The 24385-nt window shown below is 30.5% G+C and overlaps 1 protein-coding gene across 2 annotated transcripts; it reads right to left on the bottom strand.

Annotated features, from left to right (window-relative positions):
• Nucleotides 1–18250: 18250 nt before the first annotated feature.
• Nucleotides 18251–22182, bottom strand: LOC7472340 (uncharacterized). Of its 2 annotated transcripts, none has more exons than XM_024581320.2 (7): nt 22042–22182; nt 21279–21654; nt 20527–20754; nt 20030–20384; nt 19825–19952; nt 19524–19659; nt 18251–18807 (listed from the first exon to the last, which is right to left on the bottom strand). In XM_024581320.2, exons 2-7 carry the CDS (start codon nt 21620–21622, stop codon nt 18568–18570), a joined length of 1431 nt encoding a protein of 476 aa, XP_024437088.1. In that variant the 5' UTR covers nt 21623–21654; nt 22042–22182; the 3' UTR covers nt 18251–18567. The 2 variants fall into 2 exon arrangements, with proteins under 2 accessions (XP_024437088.1, XP_002316850.1); XM_002316814.4 differs by having other exon boundaries at nt 22037–22178.
• Nucleotides 22183–24385: the final 2203 nt, after the last annotated feature.

Raw genomic sequence — 24385 nt, 5'->3', positions numbered from 1 at the left:
AGGATGCTCCCTATTAAACTACTTCTAAGCTTCACCGTTGGAAGGATGAACCATGACTCCTTCTACCTCATCATGTGAATGATATCATATCATATGTTCAACAGTCTTTGGAGACATAAATAACATTTATAGCTTAGGAATGATTGAGAAGTATCTTAATTTCTTGTATATAAGTGTCCTTCCTCTATCACTATTTGGTTTATACTTAGCATGCTAGTAGGTTTTGCTCTCAGTGAAATTTACAAATCACCATTGTATAACATGCAAAAGTTTAGACACGTATTGATTTTCTATTATCTTAAGCCAAAAGGGTTCATCATGGATTTTGTAACATAAAAATTATCTTTTAGCTCTTGCCTTCAAGTAACATGTTTTTCACCCAATCCAGGATCCTATTGTAAATGGTCTCATTTAAACCATAATCTAACTTGATAGTAAACACTTATGCAATGGCCGACAATTTACAGTGAGTTGTATACCCATTCCATAATGGTTCATGAGAATCTTTCTAAACCTAAAAAAAAAACCTAGTTGCATTTATATTTGGTTCTTCATCTAAATGGATGTTACGTGAACCTTCACCCGAATAATCTTGATTCATTCTCATTGTATCCATCACCATACTCCTTTAAGGATGACTATTATCATCCGCAAACTCTTCTATGTTGCTAGAACTAGAAGTTGAGCTAACTATCATTTTTAACATGGTTTTATAATAAACATAAGGTTTTTTTGTGAGCAAACAAACTTAAGTATTTCTTGATGAATTTTTTTTTTTTAAGTAGATGCATTGTCGCAACATCTTTATGGTGGAACTTTTTATTCTTACACTTCGCACATGGACATCTAATTTCACCTCCACTAATATTCTTCAGATTAGAAAGTATAAATTAATAAAAACCTCAACCTCTTTACAATAATCTTCCCTATACAACTCTTTGAAAGAATCTCGAGACATCCAAGAATGATAATTCATTACTTATAAAACCTATATAGAATATTGATAAAGATATTTGTTTTTAATAATATAACTATCAATTCAAAATTCAATTTTCTTTAAAAAAAAATGAATTCACAATTCAATAACTAATTAACAGTTTTTACACAAATTCAATTTTGCATCATATGTGAACTAAACAATAAAATTAATAATAAATAATAAGTAACCAACTAATTATCCATCGTTTTTTCAATTGAAACTTATTCAATCTAAATTAATACATTTTAATTATTATCAATTTCATAAAATATCAATTTCTCTAGATTTCCACAAATTGTCAACTTAACAATAAAATTAACAAAATATAATTTGTATTCATAAAATAACCTGTTATTTTTTCAATTATAACATACCTAAATTATAAAATCGAACTCAAACTCATAAAATGACAAATAAAATCAATTTCCTCCAAATCCTAAAAAAACCCTAACATACAAATCATACATTTATACAACAAAATTTTCTTTGAAAAAAGTCATAAAACACTTAAATATACAACAACCAAACTACAAATAATACAAAAAAATTCAATAAATTATCATAAAACATAAATGGGTTACAAAAAAAAAAAATAGATTTGCTTACTTGGTGTAGCAAAACCTCACAAGAAATTGAACCGAGAGAGGGATGCTGATACTATTGATAAATTTGCTAGCGGTTTGGGGTGGTTAGATTTATGAGGATGGTGGCTAGATTTGTGAGGAAATGGGGGATGGGGCTACTATTTTTTTAGGCAGGTAGAAGTAGAAGAAAATGAGGAGGGAGGAGCTATCGAGTTTTACTTAATTTAATTTTTCTTATGGAATGTTTGTCGACGTTTCTTTTGGGAAAATACTAACATGTAATATTTTTGATAGAATTGCCAATGAAATTTTTATTATTTTCTCTATTATGTTGGAAATTACCAACAAAAACAATTATGTGGTAATTTCCATCATCAATTATCAATAGAATTTTTTTGTCGTTATTTATGTCAGAAAGTACCAACAAAATATTTTTCTTTGGTATTTTCGTTGCTATTTATCAATTTTTTAGTAGTGAAAAATCAAAATAAACTCAAATTAAAAAACAAATTGAGCTTAAATCTACCCTCTCAGGTGATGGTAAGGCCAATAAATATCTTAATGGAATTTCTCTCATCGAATGGAACCTATTGACACCAAAATCAACTTTTTTTCATGGTCGAAATTAACGTCAACTAATATTTTCTCTCTATACCATTAGATTTAGCGATGTTTGCTCTTTTCTCTTAAACTAGGGAGTAGAAAATGAAGTTTTTGACTAAAATAATTTTTTTTGAAAGCAAAAGGGACTGAAAGTTGATCATTTGGAATGTATAAGGACCAAGCTTTATTTTTTGTACCAATTTTGAAACAACCATCTATTTTCCCTGTTTTTTTCATTTTGGTTCTCTTTCTTTTAATCTTGCTCTTTGTTAACAATTTAGAAGCAATAATTTAGTAATGAAATGATTCAAAGGAAAAAAGTTCAAATATCAAAAAAAAAAAAATCACTACTTCAATCCATATTAAAATGTGAGAGGGAGCATAGTGATTGGAGTTACAGTATTTTTTCATATGACTTAAATTCTTTTAATAGGTGCTTTTATTTATGTAATTTAGTTATAAAAAAAAGAAATTAAATTTGGTCCAAGTGGTGATAATTTAAAGCCATGGAAAGAAAACCTAAACATTCTTGTTTACAACAAATGGTTTTCAAAAGTAAAATACTTGGTAAGGATAAAACTCATCTTACCTACAAATTACAATGTGTTAAATTTCACAATAAAGAAGCAAAGCATGTATCAGATCAGAAACTAAACGAGAGAAATTGTTTTTTTTTTTTTTTTTTTTGAGAGGTGAAAAGGTTAGAGGATGGATCATCGGCTCCTCCAACTGCTATGATGAAGTAATAGCAAAGCCGACGAGTAAAACTGAAAATGAGAAGTGAAAGCGTTGACGCTAATTAGATCTATAGACCAACGCAACGAATGACAAGAAAGCTGTCGTTGTTGTGACTCGGAGGATTTACGAGACACGAAAGGCATTTCCAGACTTACAATATAACTTGCTTGTTAAGATTAGTCATAGCAAAGACTTGTGTGTGTGTGTAAGATTAAGACGCCTCAACTATCTATATTTTATTTATGTGAAGAACTAAGCCCCCCTCCCTCCCTTGTTTTACTTTTATTTATGAAATGGTCGTCTATAACTTGCATCCATTACCAAAATATTCTACTTCAAAAGTCACAAAAGCTCAAAAAATCAAAAAAAATGTCGCGGCTGTTGGTCGATAAGAAGGTTGCTTGGGAAGTGTGGCCTTAGCCCGAAATTCATTTCATTCAACCTCTCATATATATATATATATATATATATATATATATATATGCATGCATGCTAGGTTAGATCATAAAAGATGACTTCAAGGAACTTGCAACTTCAGTTTTTTGTTATATAAAAATTAAGATTCTGCTTGTGATCATTTTTTGTTTTTGATTTTTGATTTTTAGAAACTAAAGACTGTTTTATGTTTAATATTTATTGTTTATAAAAACTATTTATCTAACAAAAGAATACGAAGAAAAAATTATTATAAAACCTTAATTTTAGAAATATAAAAATATATTATTAATTAAAAAAACTTAAAAAGAAATAATATTGAGTGATTAATCATAAATATTAAATGGTGAGGTCTTAGCTACAATACGCATTAAAGTGAAGGTGATAATGTTAGAAATATGTTTTAAGATTATTGTTGATGGGAACATTTGATACCAAACTTAAAGTGGGGTTTTAGAGTTAAAATTTTATTGAAAATTATTTTTCAACAAAAGTTCTTTAACATGAAACATAAATGTCATAACTTGTTTTTTACCTCCATTTTCGAATGTATTTTAAAAAAATAAAAATAAATTCCAGAACATGTATTTTCGATGCAATTCGGTCAATTTATGGTCATTTCATAATTTTGACTATTTTACTTGTCATATTCATGTTAACAAAAAATTTAAAAATAAAATAAATAAATAAATAATAAAAGAATATCAAAGAAAAAGAAATAATAATAAAAAACAAAGATTAGTGAGTATGACAATAATCATGGAAGGAAAGATGGATCAAAATAAACATAAAATTTTTCCTTGTCCAAGCAACTAAGAGATAAAGGGATAATGATAAAAATAAATAGATAATAAAACAAAATAAAAAGAGAGTAGAAGATGGTAGAAGAGAAGAGAAGATAAGAAGCAACACAAAATGAAGAGGGGTATAAATAGGCATGGCTCACACCATGGAAATGGGGATGAAAAATTAAAAAGAGAAAACAATTAGGGAAAAAAGAAAAAAGGTAAGAGAGAAAGAGGAGGAGGAAGAAGAAGAATTTGAGAGAGAGACACACTCGATAAAAAAGTAAAGAAGAAGAAAGAAAGAAATTAAAATAGATCATCATGAGAGAGAAGAAAGGGGTTGCCCAAGTTTTTTCCTGTCGTCAACCAACCACCATGTTCACCCAACATAGTCTCCTCCATCCTCCATGGAAATTGGAACCAATTCGACCACTATACTCACCACAAACTCAATCATTCTCTTCTCTTTTTTTTCCCGAAAACCATCTCCTTCTCTCAACTAGAACCAAGCCAACAACACCGACAATAACCCTCTTCTTATCAACCACCATAACATCCACCAATGGAAGAAAAACCCAGCCGCAATAGCTCTCTAAAACACATCTAATAGCAACAAAACCCACGAAGAGAGAGAGAAGATCAATAACCAATAGAGGGAGAAGAAAATGGCAAAACTTCTCATGGCGCTCTCTCTCTCTCTCTCGCCTTAAGTGACATTGCAGTACATTGTTGTATAAAAAGGAAAACGGAAGGGTAGCACTCTTGACCTTCCATATGACATGCCTTAACAACATCGGCGCATGATCTCATACTTTAGTATAAGTGGTGGCACATGGATCTATGTGCTAACACTACCCTTATTGTCATCATTTTTTCAACCTAGTTCTAACAGCTTCTGTCAACCTTAGCTTCTCTCGAAGTTTAATTTTGGATTACAAAATGAAATTTTGAATAATTTTCAATGTATTATTAATTTTTATGCATATTGTTGTGCAATATTTGAAGTGTTGGGGCCCACACTATTGTGTAGCAACTCTAGAAGAATAAAGCCACCATGGATTTAGTTTTTGAGGAATAAGGTTGGAATCAAATCCCATGATGGGGTTGGGAGGATGAGTTGCAACAAGTTTGTTTGAGGCATAATTGTTTGACATCGATGTGAAATTTTATGTTGGTTGATTTTGTTTTTGAATTGTTATATTGTGTGTTAATGACTTTAATACACAAGTTTATTGTGTATTAATTGTGTATTAATGATCTTAATATTCACAAAACTACCTAGGATAAATGAATCATTAATGGATGTTGTCTTAAAGTGTTGATTGGTGGGTAATGAAATTGTTTAATACATTACATTATTATATTTAAAATGTCTTCAAAATATTTTTCCTGCAATGTTTTTCTATTTTAATGGTTTTATTATTCACAAACCTACCTAGGATAAAGGAATCGAAACTTAGTGTTATCTTAGGGTGTTGATTGGTTAGTAATAAAATTGATTATTATATATTGTATTATTGTGTTTAAAATATCTTCAAGATGTCTTTTCTCGCAATTTCATTACATATTAATAGTTTAATAATTTACTTGTTCTACCTAGTATAAATGAATTGTCACTGGCCATTGTCCTACGATATTGATCGGTGGGTAATGAATCACTTATACACTACATTATTGTATTCAAAATGTTTTCAAGATATTCTTCCTTTCAATTTATTATGTATTAATGGTTTCATTGCTCATCAATCCTACATGGAATAAATAAAATGTTATTGGATGTTGTCCTAGGATATTGATTGGTGGATAATGAAATTACTTAATACATTATTTTATTATGTCTAAAATATCTTTGAGATATTTTTTTTATAAAAGAATATAGACAAAACAAATAATCCTTTAATAGTGTGGATTTTAATTTTCTATGCTCATGTTGATATATGTGAATTTATTTTCGGTTGTGATATCCTTATTTGATGTGGTGAGAAAATTTAGGCTGAATTGATGTTATTCCACATATATCTATTGAGTGTGAGTAGTGGTCTTTAGACCCATTCCCATCCATATAATCTTAAAAAGGCTAATGATTATAAATTGATTATCATTCTCTTGGGTACAACGTTTGTATCATAAAAGTGAGAATTATGTCCTATTACTAGTTTAAAATCCCAAATCATTGCCATAGATTTTAGTGGTTTCTTACAACAAACATATATATACTAGCTTAGGCTAGCACTTAGCATGTAAGTATAATAGGTATCTTTATCATTAAACAAACAAACAAACAAGACGCAGCTTACTTGAAGTAAAATGTATAGATAATTGTTATCTTTCCTATTAGAAAATCAACTTTTTATTTAGAATTTCTGAAGACTAACTAGGGTTTTCTATTTACCATACAACTAGATAGCGATTTTTTTATAACCTTTTTACATATAGTTTTCCAAGATGTCCATCACAATAATTAACATGATTTAAATAAATTATGAATCAATAAAAAATTAATCTTAAAAAATTCTTAATTGATATATTTTTTTAAAATCCAAAACTTTTTATTTCATGTTAAGTTTATTTTACATCGACTTACGCTTGTTAGCGAGTTTAGATATGGTTTGGGCATGGAATCAACTAATACAACTACTTCGATGTTTATAAAAAGAAAATAAGCATTGAATGTCTAACAACGTTTTTTTTTCATGGTCAAACGTCACATACACATTTATAAGACGAAAATAGTTTGTTTCCAGGGACGTTAACATTTTCACATTTTTTTAAAAATCCATCTTTTTACCTATATAGTTCTAACCAAAAAAAAAACATAGTTAAAAAACAAAGCTCTTATATTTTGGATAAGAAAAAAAAACAGTTGGATCAGTTTAGTCATAACAACAAACATCTTTGTTGAGTTTTTTATAATTCCAATATGTACTCGAGAGCCTCGTCAAAAATCAAACCACTTTGAAAAGTTTTTATTCTGCAACAAATCAATTATGCTAGTATTGGTTACTAAGAACACCAAAACAAAGAGCTAAAATTGATACCGTCATGGAAAAAAAAGTGTATCATATAAGAAAGAAATTGAAATTAATATCCTTAAGGATAACACACAAAGACGTTTATGTTCATAAATATTCAAAATGCAATGGAGCACAAAGAACAAAGAAAATAAAAGGAGATAATTAATAAAAAAAAACTAAGAGGTGGTAGCCATTTCACTATAATGATGTTTACTATGCTCTTTATATATTTAATTGTGGATTGAAGTAGTGATTTTTTTTTCATTTTAATTATTAATTTTTTTTTATTCCATCCTTCAATTATGACATTGGTGGCCAATTGTTTAAAATGTTTATGGAATGATGAGATTTAAACAAAAGGGACTAAAGTGAAAAAAGTGAAGAAAATAAGTGGCTTTTTAAAAACTAGTGTGAAAAGTTGATTTGAGTCCCTCATATTTTTTAACAAAAACATTTTCACTCCTTTTAGTTTTTGAAAGTTAATTTTTGTTAAAAACTTTATTTTTCTTATTTATTTAGTCCCTAAGCTTGAGAGAAGAGAGAGTGTGTTGCTGAATTCCTATCAAGGAGAAAGAAAATGTTGGTTGACATTGATTCCGACTACAAAAGTAGTCGATTTTAATCTCAACATGGTTCTTTAAGTGACAGGAGTTCTAATGATCTGTCATGTGACCTTTATCTTGATTGAGATGGAAGATTTGGGCTCAATTGGATTTAGGTTATTCTTTATTTATAAACTGATTTGTTGCTAATTCGAGCCCATATGTGGGTTTATGTAGGTTTCTTGGATTTTTGTTATTTGTTTTTAGGTAAAAAAATGATTCAAATAGGTTTTTTGGGCAAGAATGTCGTTGGTTCAAGTTTTTGGCCGCCTGAGATGGTTAACGATCGAACCAGAGACAATGTGTTGTATGCTAGTACAAATGACACGTCGCTAACAAAAGAAAAGCTGGATAGGTGGACGATCCATCCCAATAAAAAAAATAAGAAAATGGGCAAGCGCGTGTCAGCTTAGCCATGCAGACATTTCTTTTCTATAACTTGATTTAAATAAAATCAAAGAATTTTTTAAGAGAAAATACACAAATAAAATTATTTTTTATATATTATGCTGAGAATTGTTTTTCTCTTTAACTTAAAAACAAGCTCTTTTTCAGTTTATTTTTCATGTAGTTATGCTGATCTCATGACTTGTATTGTGGGTTCGATGAGTTGACTCGGTTTTTTCTCTTTTTAAAAATATTGGTTTCATTTTTCAATTGCATCCTTGATATTAAGAACTAGCCTTATTATTATTATTATCATTTTCTATTGAGTAATCTCGTTCTCATGACTTGGGTCGCTGATTTGACATGTTTACCTATATTTATTGGATTCGTTTTTTCAAATCTTTTTTTATTTATTTTTTTACTTTTTCTCTTCAACATTTGGTTTATTGAAATTGAACTTTCTAATTTGTTTTGATTTTCTTTCTATGAATTTATCACAATCTAATGACTTAAATCATGGATTTTTAGGTTAACCAGGATTAGCATAGGTTGATCCAATATATTATTGTCTCAATACACACACACACACACACACACACACACACACACACACACACACACACACACACACTATCTCAATATTTTAAAAATATGTTGTCCGATATATATCAGATTTTGAGTTCATGATTGTTTTTTAGTTAAAAAAAACATGTTAGCAATATTTTTATATTATTTATGATTAAAAGAAATGATTTGACAAATGGTGAAGTGCGGGCAAAGGAACTTGTCACACCTAAATAGTAACTAGGCAGTAGACAATGCTAGGTAAAAACCTTTTTTTTTACTTCTTGAAATAGTGGAGCTATTGCCCCTTTTTTAAAACAAATTAGCAACACCCCATAACTGTTCTGAAATTCTATTTTGACCATGAATTGGAAATGACCATGTAGAAGATAGCAATATCAAAACTAACTTAAAACATCAAGAAAAAATAACATATTAAATCAACAAGAGACAATGTAGACAAAAAAATTTGAAATCAAATCAATGCTGGAAAACTTGAAGGAAAAAAAACCGAAGAACATAGGCTTAAATTGATTCTATAACATTTGCAAGGACCGTGTACGTATACAAAAACTATTCTAGGTCGTTTCACAATGTTAGTTCCAAAACATTTTACACAGCTTCTTTCATCTCAAACCAAACTAGTTTTTGCAACATGTTGTTCGAACCTAGAGATTCCAACACATTGATTCACATAGAGTAAACAACACAACATAACACAAAGCATAACAAAAAATTATAGAACCAGATGAACTCAATCAATTATAGAACTTTCATAGTAAAGGAAAGACATCATGTAGTTATTCAAGAGTATAAAGGCAATTACCTCTATCTCGAATGATGCTGACATTCCTTTTCTTGTTCCTGGGGGCTCTACACCATCCTTTGATGGCGAAGCATGTTTCTAATCTTTAACTCTTTTTGATCATATGTTGATCGGGTCATCAACATAGGCCTAACATGGTTGCAAATGTGTTGAAACCAACAAAAACAATATATATATTTCTTACTATTGTAGAAAAAATAGCAAAGGAAAACTTATTCTGAAAATCCATACTATGAAAAAAAAAACATAGGTGTATAAAAAAAAAGAATATTAAAAAGGAAGGAATGAAAAATGAAAGGCACATAACTAAATGTTAGTAAATCTTAAACAACAATTGCAATAACACATAAAACATTAATGCAAATCAACCACACTAACAACAAAAATGTTCAATGTAAATAGACAGTGGACATAAATGCTAAGCAACATATAAAAAATGAAATAAAAAAGTTGTAATCATCAGTGCGAAATGAGAAGAGGACCTATTTGCATGAAAAGGATATTGCCACAACATTGAACATTTCCAGAAAGAACCAAATGCAATAGAAATCAAGCCCCAAACAATAGACAACTAAAAAAGCTATATGAATAATGGTACAGTAAAAGTTAAAGACAACAACAAACAAAGAAAAGATACAGGAATTTTAATGAGTGAAAGGGACTGTAAAAGTGAACTCTAAGTTCACAGGTTTTATTTTCCCTCGAATAAATAATTCTTCAGGAGTTTTATAAAGTCTTAAATAGACCAGAAACCTTACCTCAACTAGAAAATAAAATAAATATCCAAAATTACAAGGAAAAGAAGCGTGAAATCCAAAAATAACAAGGAAAATCATAAAAACTGCCAAAACCAGAGGCTTAGGGCAAGATTTTCAAAATCTAAAGGTCTGACAGTTGGAGTAGTGATTCTATATAACTCTATGGAGAATAGCCTCCAGAAAATACTGTAATAATTTGAGTGTGATCTAACATTTGAATCAACAGTTATGTCCCTTTTGAACCATTATTCTGGTTTAGTGCAACCAGATCTTCTTTTAAACCTAGCATGTTCCATTGATCTATAAATATATTAGTTAAGTCATCCATGTAATTTGTCTAAGGCAAATCCTCAACTAGTTATGGTAGACCTATACTTGACTACTCAAAATCATTCGTTATTGCAAGCCCACTTATATCAAATAACTAACTAGAAATACATTTGGAACACTAAAAAACTAGAAAGATGGAAAAAAAAAAAACATAGTTCAATGTCTATCAAGGTATATTATAACTATTATAACAAAAATAAGAATCCAAAATGAGCTAACCCCTACCCCTAACACCCTAAAGCATCACAATATACCTTCATAAATTCTCCCCCTATACCACAAACTCGAAAGCAACCACACCAAGGGAAAAAAAACCAAAATAAGACCAATTAATAGACCTTATAAAATTAAATAGAAAACACAAAGATATACACCAACATAAAAATAAAAAATCTCACAGCAAAGCTAAATATACAAGCATAAAAAAAGGGAGATTGTAAAAAATAAATCAAGCCACCAAAGTAATTGTTATTATTGTTTGATACAAGTGTATTGTTATGTATAAATCTGAAGTTGTTGGTGTTATGTTACTATACTAAAGTAATACAATTAGTAGAAGCATGTATGAATTGGATTGCAATTTTTCATAAAGGATGAATAAATATTTTGGGATTTATTAATATATTTATTTTTATAAAATTACTAAAGACAAATCATGATACGATTCACATGATTATTAAGGTATATCAACTTAAAGTTTTTAGTTGATAATTAAGCATGTTATGATGAAATTATGATGTTAATTAACTTAGGAATAGCCATAGATCTTAAGTTATTTTGATTATTGTATTAAGGTTTATTAAATTAATATGTTCATAAGGTACGTAGCTTAATTACAATTATTTTATAAAAGTAATGACTTGGCCCTATAAGAAAATTGTTATTTTTATGATTTAATTAGAATAAGTTAATAAATAGACATTAAAGATGGATTTTATTCTACACCTTCAGGTGTGAATAAATTTCATTATTGGTATTTTTATCTATTAGTCTTGTTATTAAATAATTAGTAAGTTTTATGCATGATGCAACCTCTACCCATAAGAATATTAAAATTTACTACTAACTTGTAGTAGTTAATTTAGATAAAGTATATGTTTTATAACAGTAAAGTGTTTTCTTGGTTATTACAGCTTTTTCTACTATTTTTATTGATACATCTAATATTCATATATTATGTGGTGATAATTTTGCTGATTGGAAGGAAAGAATCCACTTTGCATAGGGGTGTGTGGATTTGGATTTGACCTTATATGTGAATGAACCACCTACCCTTGCGGAATCAAGCAATGCTTCGTAAAAGACTGATTATAAGTAGTGCGAGCGATATAATTGCTTAAATTTAATGCTCATAAAGTCTCGCATAAAGCAAAAGTATAGGGGTTTTATCCTTTAATGCTCTAAGGCAAGAGATTTCATGAAGGTTGTACAGGAATAATTTGTTCATTTTGATAAGGCATTGTTCAACACCTTAATGAAAAGGCTTTTAGTTATGTCATTTGACTATTTTTAAGGTGTGCGTGAGCACATTATAGAAATAAGGGACACTATTGCTTAATTAAAGTCCTTAGAGGTTGAGTTTTCTGAGTAATTTCTGCTCATTTTATTTTGAACTCTCTCCCTACAAAATATGGTATGTCTAAGATTTCTTATAGCACATGTAAGGGAAAGTAGTCAATTACTGAATTATTGACCATGCATGTTCAAGAAGAAGAGAGATCGAAACTTAAGAAACCTGAAAGTACTCATTTGGTTTCTCAAGCTAATGGAAATGTCAAGAATAGTAAAATGGCCCTTAAAGTGAAGAAACATAGAAATATGTCAATAAAGCAACATGGCAACAATAACAAATGTTTCTTCTATAAAAAATGAGGACATGTTAAGAAAGATTGCTTTAAGTATAAAAAATGGCTTATAAAAAAAAGTAAACTCGTCTCTTTAGTATGTCATGAATCTTTTTTTCATTAAGGCTCCAAGTAATAAATGGTGGATTTATTATAGTTTTACAATCCATATTGTTAATGTCATACAGGGCTTTCTAATTCTAAGGAAGTAGAAATGAAATGAAAGAGGCATTTATTCAAGAAACTGGATGCGCTCTAAAGTTGAAGTTGTGGGGACTTTAAGATTAGTTTTAAAATCTGGACTTATTTTAGATTTGGAAAATATCTTTTATGTTCTGTTATTTTCTAGATTATTGATTTCAGTTTTTAGACTCTGTAATGTTGGTCATGGATTTTTATTTGATGGAAACATTTTAGTATTTTAAAAAATATAGTTTCTATTGGTGGTGAAATATTAATTGATGGTTTATATAGAATTGATCTAAACCTTATTTTTATAGTTCAACTATTTATCAATGCATGTTGATTCTGGTTTTAAAATGAGTAATTAATGAGAATTCTTCTATATTATGGCATAGGAGATTAAGTCACCGTTGAAAGAATTAAGAGATTAGTGAATGATGGAGTTTTAAACACTCTTGATTTTACTAATTTTGGTACTTATATATATTGTATAAAGGGAAAGTAAACTAATAAGACCACTAAAGGTGCCACGAGAGACTTCGAAGTTTTAGAAATCATACATATTGATATTTATGGGCCATTTAATACATCATACTTGAATGGTCAAAGATATTTTATCTCATTTATTGATGACCGTTTTAGATTTATATATCTTTATCTCTTATTTGAAAAGACTGAAGCACTTAATTCTTTTACGACCTATAAGGTTGAGGTAGAGAAACAAAAGAAAAAGACCATAAAGATTGTAAGGTCAGATAAAGGTGAGATAAAGGTGATGAGTATTAAGGTAGGTACACAGAAACATTATAAATGTCAAGTCTATTTGTAAAGTTCCTTGAAGAAGAGGGTGTTATTGCACAATCTATAATGCCTGGCACACTATAACAAAATGTTGTAGCTAAAAGAAGGAACCGTACACTTATAAACATGATAAGGAGCATGATTAGTAATTTTGATATACCATTATCCTTGTGGAGTGAAACATTAAAGACAACTATGTATATTTTAAATAGGGTTCCATTCAAAGTTATGTCTAAGACACCATTTGAATTATGAAATGGATGGAAGCCCAATTTAAATCATACACATGTATGCGGTTGTCTTATTAAGGTAAGGATTTATAATCTTCAACTAAAAAAATTAGATCTAACAACTACCAGTGATTATTTTATTGGTTATATAGTAAACTTTAAAGGATATAGGTTTTATTATCCTTCTCATACTACAAGAATAGTAAAGGCAAGAAATGCTAAATTTCTTGAGGATCTCAATTTCAGTGGGAGTGGTTTTCCTAAGATGATAGAATTTTAGGATAGGTTTTAACTGAGTTGCATAAAAATAAAAGACAATTGGCTATTGTTCAAGAAAATCATTTAAATAATTTTGAATAATAACCAATTCAAAGGCAACCAGTTCAAGAGCAACTAGTTCTTGACAAAGTAAACCCATATGAGGAGATTGAATTAAAGAGAACTTTAAGAACAAGGAGACCAAAAATTTCTAATGACTATATTGTATACCTTCAAGAGCCTAACTTTGATGTTGGACCTAAAGATGACCCAAATTAATTTTCACAAGCCATGAATTGAGAAAACTCTACTACGTGGTATAATGTCATGAAGGAAAAAATATAGTCTATATCTAAAAATCAAGTTTGGTACCTCATAGAATTACGAAAAGGATCTAAATTTGTTGGTTGTAAATAAGTTTAAAAAACCAAAAGAGATGCTTCTGGTAATATCAAATGATATAAAGTTAAACTTCTAGCTAAGAGTTATACTCAGAAGAAAGGCATAGACTACCATGAAATCTTACCTCTAATTTCTAAGAATGACTTATTTAGAATAATAATGATATTAATAGTTTATTTTGATTTAGAGCTACATTAGATGGATGTAAAAATAACATTTCAAAATGCAAATTTAGATGATGAGGTATATATGAATCATCCTAAAGGTTTTTGTGATGACATAAATAATTACTTATTTTGTAAGCTAAAGAAATCTATATACGGATTAAAACAAGCCTCCTAAAAGTGGTATATTAAATTTTACAATGTTATAGTATCATTTGGTTTTATTGATAACATTGTTGATCAATGTATATACCTTAAGGTTAGTAAGAGCAAATATATCTTTCTTGTCCTATATGTAGATGGTACTCTGCTCACAAGTAATGACTTGGGTTTGCTACATGAAATAAAGAAATTTCTTTCTCAAAACTTTGATATGAAGGATTTGGGTGAAACCTTATATGTCATTGGCATAAAGATTCACATAAACAAATCTTAAAGAACATTAGAACTGTCTCAAAAAGCCTATATTGAAAAGGTTTTGGAAAGATTCAAGATATCAAATTGTGCACCTTCAGTAACACCTATTATCAAATGGGATAGATTCAATTAGAATCAATGCCCATAAAATACATTGGAAAAAAAAGCAAATAAGTAACATTTCATATGCATCTATAGCTGGTAGTTTGATGATGCATAAGTATGTTCACGACCTGACTTGGCATTTACAATAGGAATGTTGGGAAGGTTCTAAAGTAATCCATGAATAGACCATTGGAAAGTTGTTAAGAAAGTCATTAAATACCTACAAAGAACTAAGGATTAGAAGTTGACTTTCAGACATACTGATCACCTTGAGGATATTGGTTATTCAGACTTGGATTTTGCTGGTTGTATAGACATAGAAAAGTTTAATTTAGGATACATTTTTCTTCTTACTAAAAGAGTTGTATCTTGAAGAAGTACTAAGCAAACTATTATTGTTTTATCTACCATGGAAGAAAAATTCATTGCATGCTATGAAGCAACAACACATGTGATCTGATTAAGAAATTTCGTTTCTGGTCTTAAAGTTATCAATTTCATATCAAGACCAATAACGATATATTGTGATAATTCAACTATAGTTTTCTTCTCTAAGAATAATAAGAGTGAAAGTCAAAACAAGCATATCGACATAAAATATCTCATTGTGAGAGAGAAAGTAAAGGAACATAAAGTGCTCATTAAGCATATTAGCACTAGGCTAATGATTGTGGATCCCATGACTAAAGTATTTTTAGCAAAACAATATAGAGATCATGTGCATTAGATAGGTCTAACTAACTCAATTGATGTTTGACTTTATTCTTTTTTAGTTGATGTCTAGACATTTTTATGTTATTCTTAGAGACTAAAATGATGTTTTGTGCACATAAAGTATTGTTTTCTATATCTATAGGGATATATAAAGTTAGACCCAAATGAGTTATTGGAAGTTTATTCATAAAGTTTATTTGCTTATTAAGTGTATTTTTTTTAGGATGCAATATATTGTAATACGTGAAAGGAACTACTTGATTATACAGTGTGACTGCTATGATTCATATGTTATATTCTTGATTTAAATGTGGGTGTTTTCACTTACTAGATATTTTAAACTCTATAAAGATACTGTTATTTTTCAGGTGGTGTAATATGGGCCAAGTGGAAAAATATTAGAAAAATATCAAGCCTATTGAACTTTAGTAGTAGGCCAAACATATCCATGATGGATGAAAGTGTAAAAGTTAGGTTATATATAAAAGGGTTGATAGTCTAGCCAAAAAGATATTAATTAAAAATCCTATGTTTTTCATCTATATAAAGTAACCCTAAAGTTTAAGTTACTTAGCAATGCTTTGATTTTTTATTTTTTATTTTTTATTTTGATAAATATCAGTTATGAATAGCAGTTTTGTAATAATTTCGATGAAGAACAGTTCCTTAATAATGCCTCTTTTGAGATATTTTTGAAACATCATGCACAACGAAAGCTTCATCATGGTGTAAAGACTATGTGTTGGGCAATAGGTAGCCAGCAATAATGGTGGTATTATTACCAGAGAATATACTAACATGAAAAGTTTTGAATTTTTTTAACTTACTTTTGCTGATTTACTTGCCACGTATATCTCGTTCTTTATGCCTGCTCTCTCTAAAGGCCATGTTTAGCAAAACCAAACTTCAATCTATTTTTTTGTTACTGAAAAAAAAAAATTTAGAAGTTTTCAAAGGTTATTTTTATTTTAGCAGTCATTGCGTTACTACACATATCAATTAAAAATCTTGCTGAGAATTTTCTTTTTATTTTTAGAACTAATCAATCAATTTTACTGACTATTACGAACCGATCAACAAATTAAGTTAGAAATAACATCGTTTAATTATATCACGCTTCAAAATCATAATATTTATTAAATGTTATTATTTCAAAAGATATAAATATCTCGACGCACTTATAAATAACAATATTTAATAAATATTATAGTTATAAAACACTACATGATATTGTCAAACTTGTGTTATTTCCCTAAAATATTTTGCTTGCATGTTAATTCCCTAACTGTTTTTAATTTATGTGCTAATTTTCAAATTTGTGCCTTCTTTTCGGGGCATCATGGCCGTTTTCAGTCACCGCATGCGCATAAAAAGAGTTTGATTTGATAAGACAAACTTTAGCTGAAGATACAGTGAATGAATTGCCAGCTTATGATTGCAGCTCTGGACGCACGAATGTCCCATCAAAAGCATGGAATCCTATGGATTTAGGAAATTTGTTACTAAGGACGCGTGCCTAAGATTCAATAATTGGACCAAATAGGTCTACTTGAAATGTTCTTAGATTCATATATCTGCAGCTAACTTTATCGCAGCAGTAGTATTTGCCTGCTTCATTACCCTCGAAGTCATTTGGGCAAAAAAAAAAGCATCCACCAGAGTTTAACTGGATGTTTATAGTTCATATACCTCCGGTGATATGCCCGCCGTGCTTAGGATGCCGGTGCTCTTTCCCATGCCTTCGGGTTTTAAATGACACTGAAGAATTTTCCTCAGACTGCAGACCCTATCGTCATAAAGGATTTTCCTCCTTTTTGTTATTCAAACACAAGTCAATTATTTCTGATTTAATCCACCCCCTCACGATCCATTTATCATCATCTCAGTTATTTTTTTAATGTTTTGTAGAATGAGAGTGGTTATTTTTTAAAAGAATTTTATACCTGAAAATAAATCTAAATAATATTTTTATTATTATTTTTTAATAACTATTTTTGACATAATAAATCAAAACAATTTAGGAATATAAAAAAAATTAAATAAAAAATTCAAGTTTTTTAAAAAACATAGTTTCATTCTCAAAGTTAAAAAGCTTTAACTAAGGATACCATGGAGCCTAAAAGCCCCTATGCAACAACAACACCTTTTACCAGATATCAGTACCAGCTTCTCCAGAGCATTGCTAAAAGAAATGCCAAGCATTAAACCGATGGCTAAATTGCAGGCACAACATTAACGGAGATGTCTAACAGGTCATATACGTGGCAGTTATAAAAACATATCCACATGTAACAATGAACCACAACTAGAGTTTTACTTAGCCATTTGTTTATAAAAAAAATTAAAATTTTTAGCTTTTTTAATTTTAAATTAAATTTTATACATTGATATCAAATTAAATTTTAAAAAATAAAAAATATTATTTTAATATATTTTCAAATAAAAAATATTTTGAAAAATAATATCAACAAAAAAAAAAAAAACAAAAACTGTGATGCTGTCAAGCATAAAGTAACGTTGATGAAGCTTTCATCAAGTCCACAAATCCCTGATCATTACTTTCAATGGTCATTGGCAAGTTTTTAACTAGTAAAAAAAAATCCCAAGATTCACAGGACCAGGAGGTAATCCACGGTTACATGAGAGACTCAGTAAAGGGGGAGAGTGGGATAAAAGAACAAAAATTCAGTTTCAAGGTGATGCATGTCAGTACTCTTTAACTCTGAACCAACTACCCTGATATCTTCTAACTTGAACTTTTGGTGTCAAAAGGACCTTATATACATTCTCCGCGCGCACCAAAATTGCAGGGGAGCTCGTTGCTTCCGCCATCCATCACTTAATTTAGAAACCAAAGAAGCCAAGTTCGCTGGCCTTTTCCTTCTCAAAGGTCTCAAAGTACTGATAAATTATTGTAACTGCAAGTAGTATTCCTGTTCCTGAGCCGATAGCTCCCATGAAATCTGCCAACACTGTCAGTGCACCAATGCAAATGCCGCCAAAAGCTGCGGCAGTGGGTATGTAACGGTTCAACTCTTTCTGTAAGTTGGACTCGCGATGCCCAGGCATAACCATTTGTTGTTCCTGCATAACCAAGCTATGTTAATGAACATGTGGATCTGATAAAACCTCTAGATCAACTGAAAACCCGTGACTCCCTGTAAATTGAACTTTCTTAATTTACGAGAAAACAAAAACATGATGAGATTCGGGTAGTGCTTGAGGGCAGGAGCTAATGGGCTACTAGAGAAAAAACAAAAAGTTAATCCTGTCAATATATTTGAAAGATGCAATATCACTAATCACAGCTAGCAATAAAAGACATCGTCCAAACAAACAAGGAATGCACAGCAATCATCCTAAGTTCAATTTTCAAGCAAGCTGGCTACACCCTACAGTGGTTGATACTGGAAAGAATGTGTTTTATTTGAAAATACCTGCAGATAGCCATCACTATTACTAGCTCGTTTCAGATAAAGAAAAATGCAGAGAAACAGGCAAAAACTTTTATCCAGAGTAACCATGTTAAAGTAGACAAATCAAGCCAGGAAAAGCATTTACTGCTCCCAATTTCACAAGATCCACTCCCTTGACTACCCAAGGAGGACAGCCAAATTCACAAAGACTTCAAGAGACTTGTCCCAAACAATGGACTAAAAACCTAACAAAAAGAATGCAGCCTGAATAAAGGGTCAAACTGAAAGATTGTGCACCACAAAAGCCAAAAATATGTGCTGTGCTAGAAGCATAGTAAAAGCCATGTTCACCATAGAACATATGAAATAAAAATGTCCACATACCTTGAGCTGCTTGGCTACATCTCTAGCAGATGATCCAGATACTTCAATCCAAGTTTTTGAGAAGAGAGCACATGCTGACAACATAAACACAAAATAGAAAAGTGCATGGAAAGGATTTGCCGCCATATCAGCTAAGCTGCAAAAGATTAGTAAGGACAAGTTAGCTAGTGATAGCATTGCCAACAGCAAAGGGTTGGGAAGCAATTACAGGGCAGAAACATTATTCATGAACCAATATAAGTGCAGATATAAAAAATAATAAGACAAACAAATATGGAATAAAAAAAACAATCTTAATCACCTTGAGGGTGCAGTGATATAATACGCAAGGCCACCGACAGGGACAAACTGACCACCTGAATATTCAGATTCCTTCCATTTGCCCAAAAGATTCACAAGGAAGTTTCCACTGTACCTCCTGTACAACAACTGTAAACAAGCAAGTTAACAGAAGAACTAGAAAACAAAATTTCAAGCAGAACATAAAACCATATAACCCTCAGTACCTGGGAGATGAAGTACAGGTTCGATACAAGAGCAGACTGCAAAATAATGGGCATGTTAGAGGTGTAGAACAGCTTGATTGGATATGAACCCTGCTGCCCACGAGCATTCTTTGACCTCACAGGTAAAACCACACGGAACCCTTGGAAGTAGATGACAATGAGAAAGATCAAGACTGTAGCGAGAAGATTTGTCACATTTGGAAGATTCTGCCTGTAAAATGCCTCTCGGAGAGCACGAACTTTGTCTGTTCGGGTTATCAGCAGATGGAATAAAGCAATGACAGCTCCTTCAAATTCAGCACCACGCCCACTATTGATGGTGGTTGGACTAAATGCTTTCCAGATAATGTTTTCACTGAAAATGAATGACTCTTTAAGTATCCAAATTTTGGTAGAGATGTTAAAGATAAACTCCCCAAAGCACTCCAATCTCACAATAATCAACATAGAGAAGGAAATTTCAAAAGTGGATCCGTAAACTAAAGAATGGAACTCACCAGATATTGGTTGCTATGAAAAGGGAAATTCCAGAGCCTAAACCATATCCTTTCTGAAGAAGCTCGTCCAAACATATCACAATGATCCCAGCAAAACAAAGCTGAATGATGATAAGAATGGCATTTCCTACCCCAAGTTGGCCAACACTGCCATACATCCCTGAGAGCACATATGCCACCGCTTCACCAACAGCTATCAGGATACCTAGCAACTTCTGCGCACCGTTTCTGGGAAAAGAAAGCACTCATCATGACAATGTAAAGAGCACAAGCAAGTTACATTTTCCACATAACGCAAAAGATAACACCCCTTAGTGTTTGTTGACATGGGAGAGCCCCAAGTAGCACAAGTATTCATATGAATTGAACATGATCATCTTAGAAATTGAGTGAAAATGCAGTTCAATTAACTGCAAAACATCGGCCAACAAAAATTAATAAACTACCATAATTTATACATTTTAAAATATAATATCAAGTAGCTGATATCTCTAAGTGAATTATAGACATCTTGTAGTTTTTTCCTAGTTCATTGTTCACAGAAAAACCATTACCATAATCTGGGATGGGGAACCCACTGGTAATAAGCAACGAAACACCAGCAATGCCATGAGGGTGGAGATATGCATATTAAGATAACACATAGAAGAAGACACTCTACAAGGCCCCTAATCACAGAATGTACATGGAATGCAGAGCAACTTCTACTTTAATAGCAATCCACATGAATTTAGTCACACAAAGATACTTACAACAGTGCACGATCTTCACGGACGTTGTTGTCCACTTCAATGATCTTTGAGCCAGCAAGCAGTTGCATTACTAGCCCAGATGTCACAATTGGAGTGATACCAAGCTCCATGACAGTACCACGGTTGGATGCAAGAATAACACGCATCCAGTAGAAAGGATCCGCACCGGTTGTCGAATGAATGCCATACAATGGGAGTTGACTGCACACCAAGAAAATAAAAAGAGCAATCACGGTGTATATGACCTTCTCACGAAACGGAATTTTTCTGTCAGCACTCTGAACTTCAGGAAGAAATGACAGAAATGGTCTGACAAGATGAAGCACCCTAAATCCACCTCCCATCTTTCTTTCTTTTTTCCCCCAAGCTATTCAGCCTAAAACCACATAACAGCGACAGATAGATTTAATTAGCCAATTAATTAATTAAATCAGGATGATAAATATCACATAATCAACATTAAAAATAAAAACAATATTTACTAAAAGGAATAAAGATTTCAAAAATCAAGCTTAAAATGAAGATTCAATTCAATCTCAAACAGCCCAAACCAACAGATCTGTATATGCATGCATCCATCAAATAATTTGGTAGCTCTCTGTTTGGATGCCGGGAAAGCAAGATAAAATTTCATGTTCAGATCTCTTAAGAAATGAAAATAACAAACGTGTTTCAAATCAAATTATATCACACGGACTCAATAAGATCGGATCGAAAAAAAAATTATAAGAGTAGATCATGAGATCGGAGAGACTAACCGTACCGTAGAGAAACGGAAACTATGCGGGTAGAGAGAAGAAGGCGAGTTGCGAAAGGTGGAAGGTGGTTTTTTTGGTTTTAACGTTAGGGTTTTGATAGAGAGTGATCACGTGGCGTAGAGGCCACGAGACCATACGAATAAATGAATGACGCGTGTTAAGTTACGTGGATATAACTTATGGGGAGACGGCATGTTTGACTGGCCTGGTTTATCTGGTAAAAATATAGCATATGTGCTCATAAATTTTATTTGTTTAATTAGCGTGCTCAATTGTTTTAGAAATGCAGGAAAAAACATAGAGGTGAAGTTTTTTTAAAAAAAAAAATCTTGTTTAATAAAAATAGAGAAATATTTTATTAAATAATATCTTAAAAATATTTTTAGTTAATTTCAATTAAAATTGAAGACTAAGCATCCAAAACATATTTTTAATTAATTTATTTCAATTAATTTAAATTTAAATTTAAATTGAAGAAAAATAAATAAATAAAAGTCAGATACACATGCTTGACTTTTCTACAAAAACATCTCCTAGTCCAAAAAGGTGGGTGATTATTTTGAAAAAAAAATTGAGACAACACATATAATTTGACTTCTTTTATTTGTTTATTTTTTAAAATCTTAAAATAATGTTATTTGACCTTGCATTACATCGGTCTAGGTTTTATTAACAAAAAAAAAAAAAAAACTAAATTATTTAGTGTTTTTAACTACACCATTATAGCATAGGAGAGTTAAAACATTTTAAATTGTAATATATTTTTTTTTGCCTTAATTTTTTCTACTCAGGTCATTTAACTTTTTTTCTTTCAATTTGACCCTTATATATTGCTTTAATTAGGGATTGTGCTTGATAGTTTGTGTTGATATGCTTTCCACGAAGCTATTAACATGTAAAAAAAAACATTTTGATATTGAGTTAATATTTAATTTTGTAAAAAAATCAGTTTTATTGTTTATAAAAATTTAAAATTAAAAGGATGAAAATTAAAAATGAGGTGAAAATGAAGCTTTTTTCACCCAAAACAGTCCATTCAATGCCTTTTTATCTCCATCATAATCTTTTGTTTGCATCCTTGACGTTTATATGTATTAGCCATCTAATCACATGCACTTGTTAATCTCTCTCTATGTATTTTTAATGATAACTCAATCAACATAACTATCTTTTTTTTTATAATGTTTTTTTTATTCATTTTCATTGTATTATAGGTTATTTTTCAAATTATATATATATATATATATATATATATATATATTTTAGATATTGTCATTCAAATTGAAGAAAATATTATCACATCAGAAAGTTAAACCTCGCATGGTTTCCTATAAAAGAATTTGAAAAAAAATGAATTAATCATGTGATTAAAATTGAATTAGTTTCATATTTAAATATTATCACATCAGAAAGTTAAACCTCACATGGTTTACTATAAAAGAATTTGAAAACAAATTGAATTAATATCTTCATCATCGCGTCGGCACCAACTCTAAATATTAGAGGTGATTATTTTCGGTTCGGTTTAATTTTTATATAAAAAAATAACCAAACCGAAATTTAAAAAAAAAACCGAAACCGGTTCAAACCGACTAGTTTCGGTTCGGTTTGGTTTTTAGGACAAAAACCAATTAAAACCGGTTTGGCTCGGTTTTTTCTGATTTAGCTCGGTTTTTTGCCGGTTTGGCTCGGTTTTTTTTCGGTTTGAGTTCGGTTCAGTTTTTTAGTTTTAGGCTTATAAAACCGAAACCGAACCGAACCGGCTGGTTTTTTCAAAATTTTCATCGGTTTTTTTTCACGGTTCGGTTTTTTCGGTTATTTTTTTCGGTTTTCTCGGTTTTTCAGTTTTTTTGCTCATCCCTACTAAATATATAACAAGAGTTGTTTGTAGATGATTTAAAAGTAAACCATTGAAGGTGTAGTTCAACTGGTCATGTCCTAGATTTGCTATCTAAAGGTCACCAGTTCGAGTATCACAAACCTCAAGGTCACTGAAGGCTTACATGGTCGTTAACTTCAGGGCCCGTGAGATTAGTCGAGGTAAACGCAAGCTGGCCCGGACACCTACATTAATATATATAAAAAAGTAATTTATCATTGTATTATAGGTTATTTTTCAAATTATATATTATATATTTTTTTTTTGTAGATATTGTCATTCAAATTGAAGAAAATATTATCACATCAGAAAGTTAAACCTCGCATGGTTTGCTATAAAAGAATTTGAAAAAAATGAATTAATCATGTGAATAATATTGAATTAGTTTCATATTTATTAATTTTTTTAAAAGAAATAAATAGGGTGGGATTTGAGTTCATTATACATAAGGATATTTTCCTTATTTCTGA

The sequence above is a fragment of the Populus trichocarpa genome, chromosome 11 (genome assembly GCF_000002775.5).
Source record: "Populus trichocarpa isolate Nisqually-1 chromosome 11, P.trichocarpa_v4.1, whole genome shotgun sequence".
Classification (NCBI taxonomy): Eukaryota; Viridiplantae; Streptophyta; class Magnoliopsida; order Malpighiales; family Salicaceae; genus Populus; species Populus trichocarpa.
Note: the sequence above shows the minus strand (reverse complement) of the source record. Positions and strands in the feature narration are given on the sequence as shown.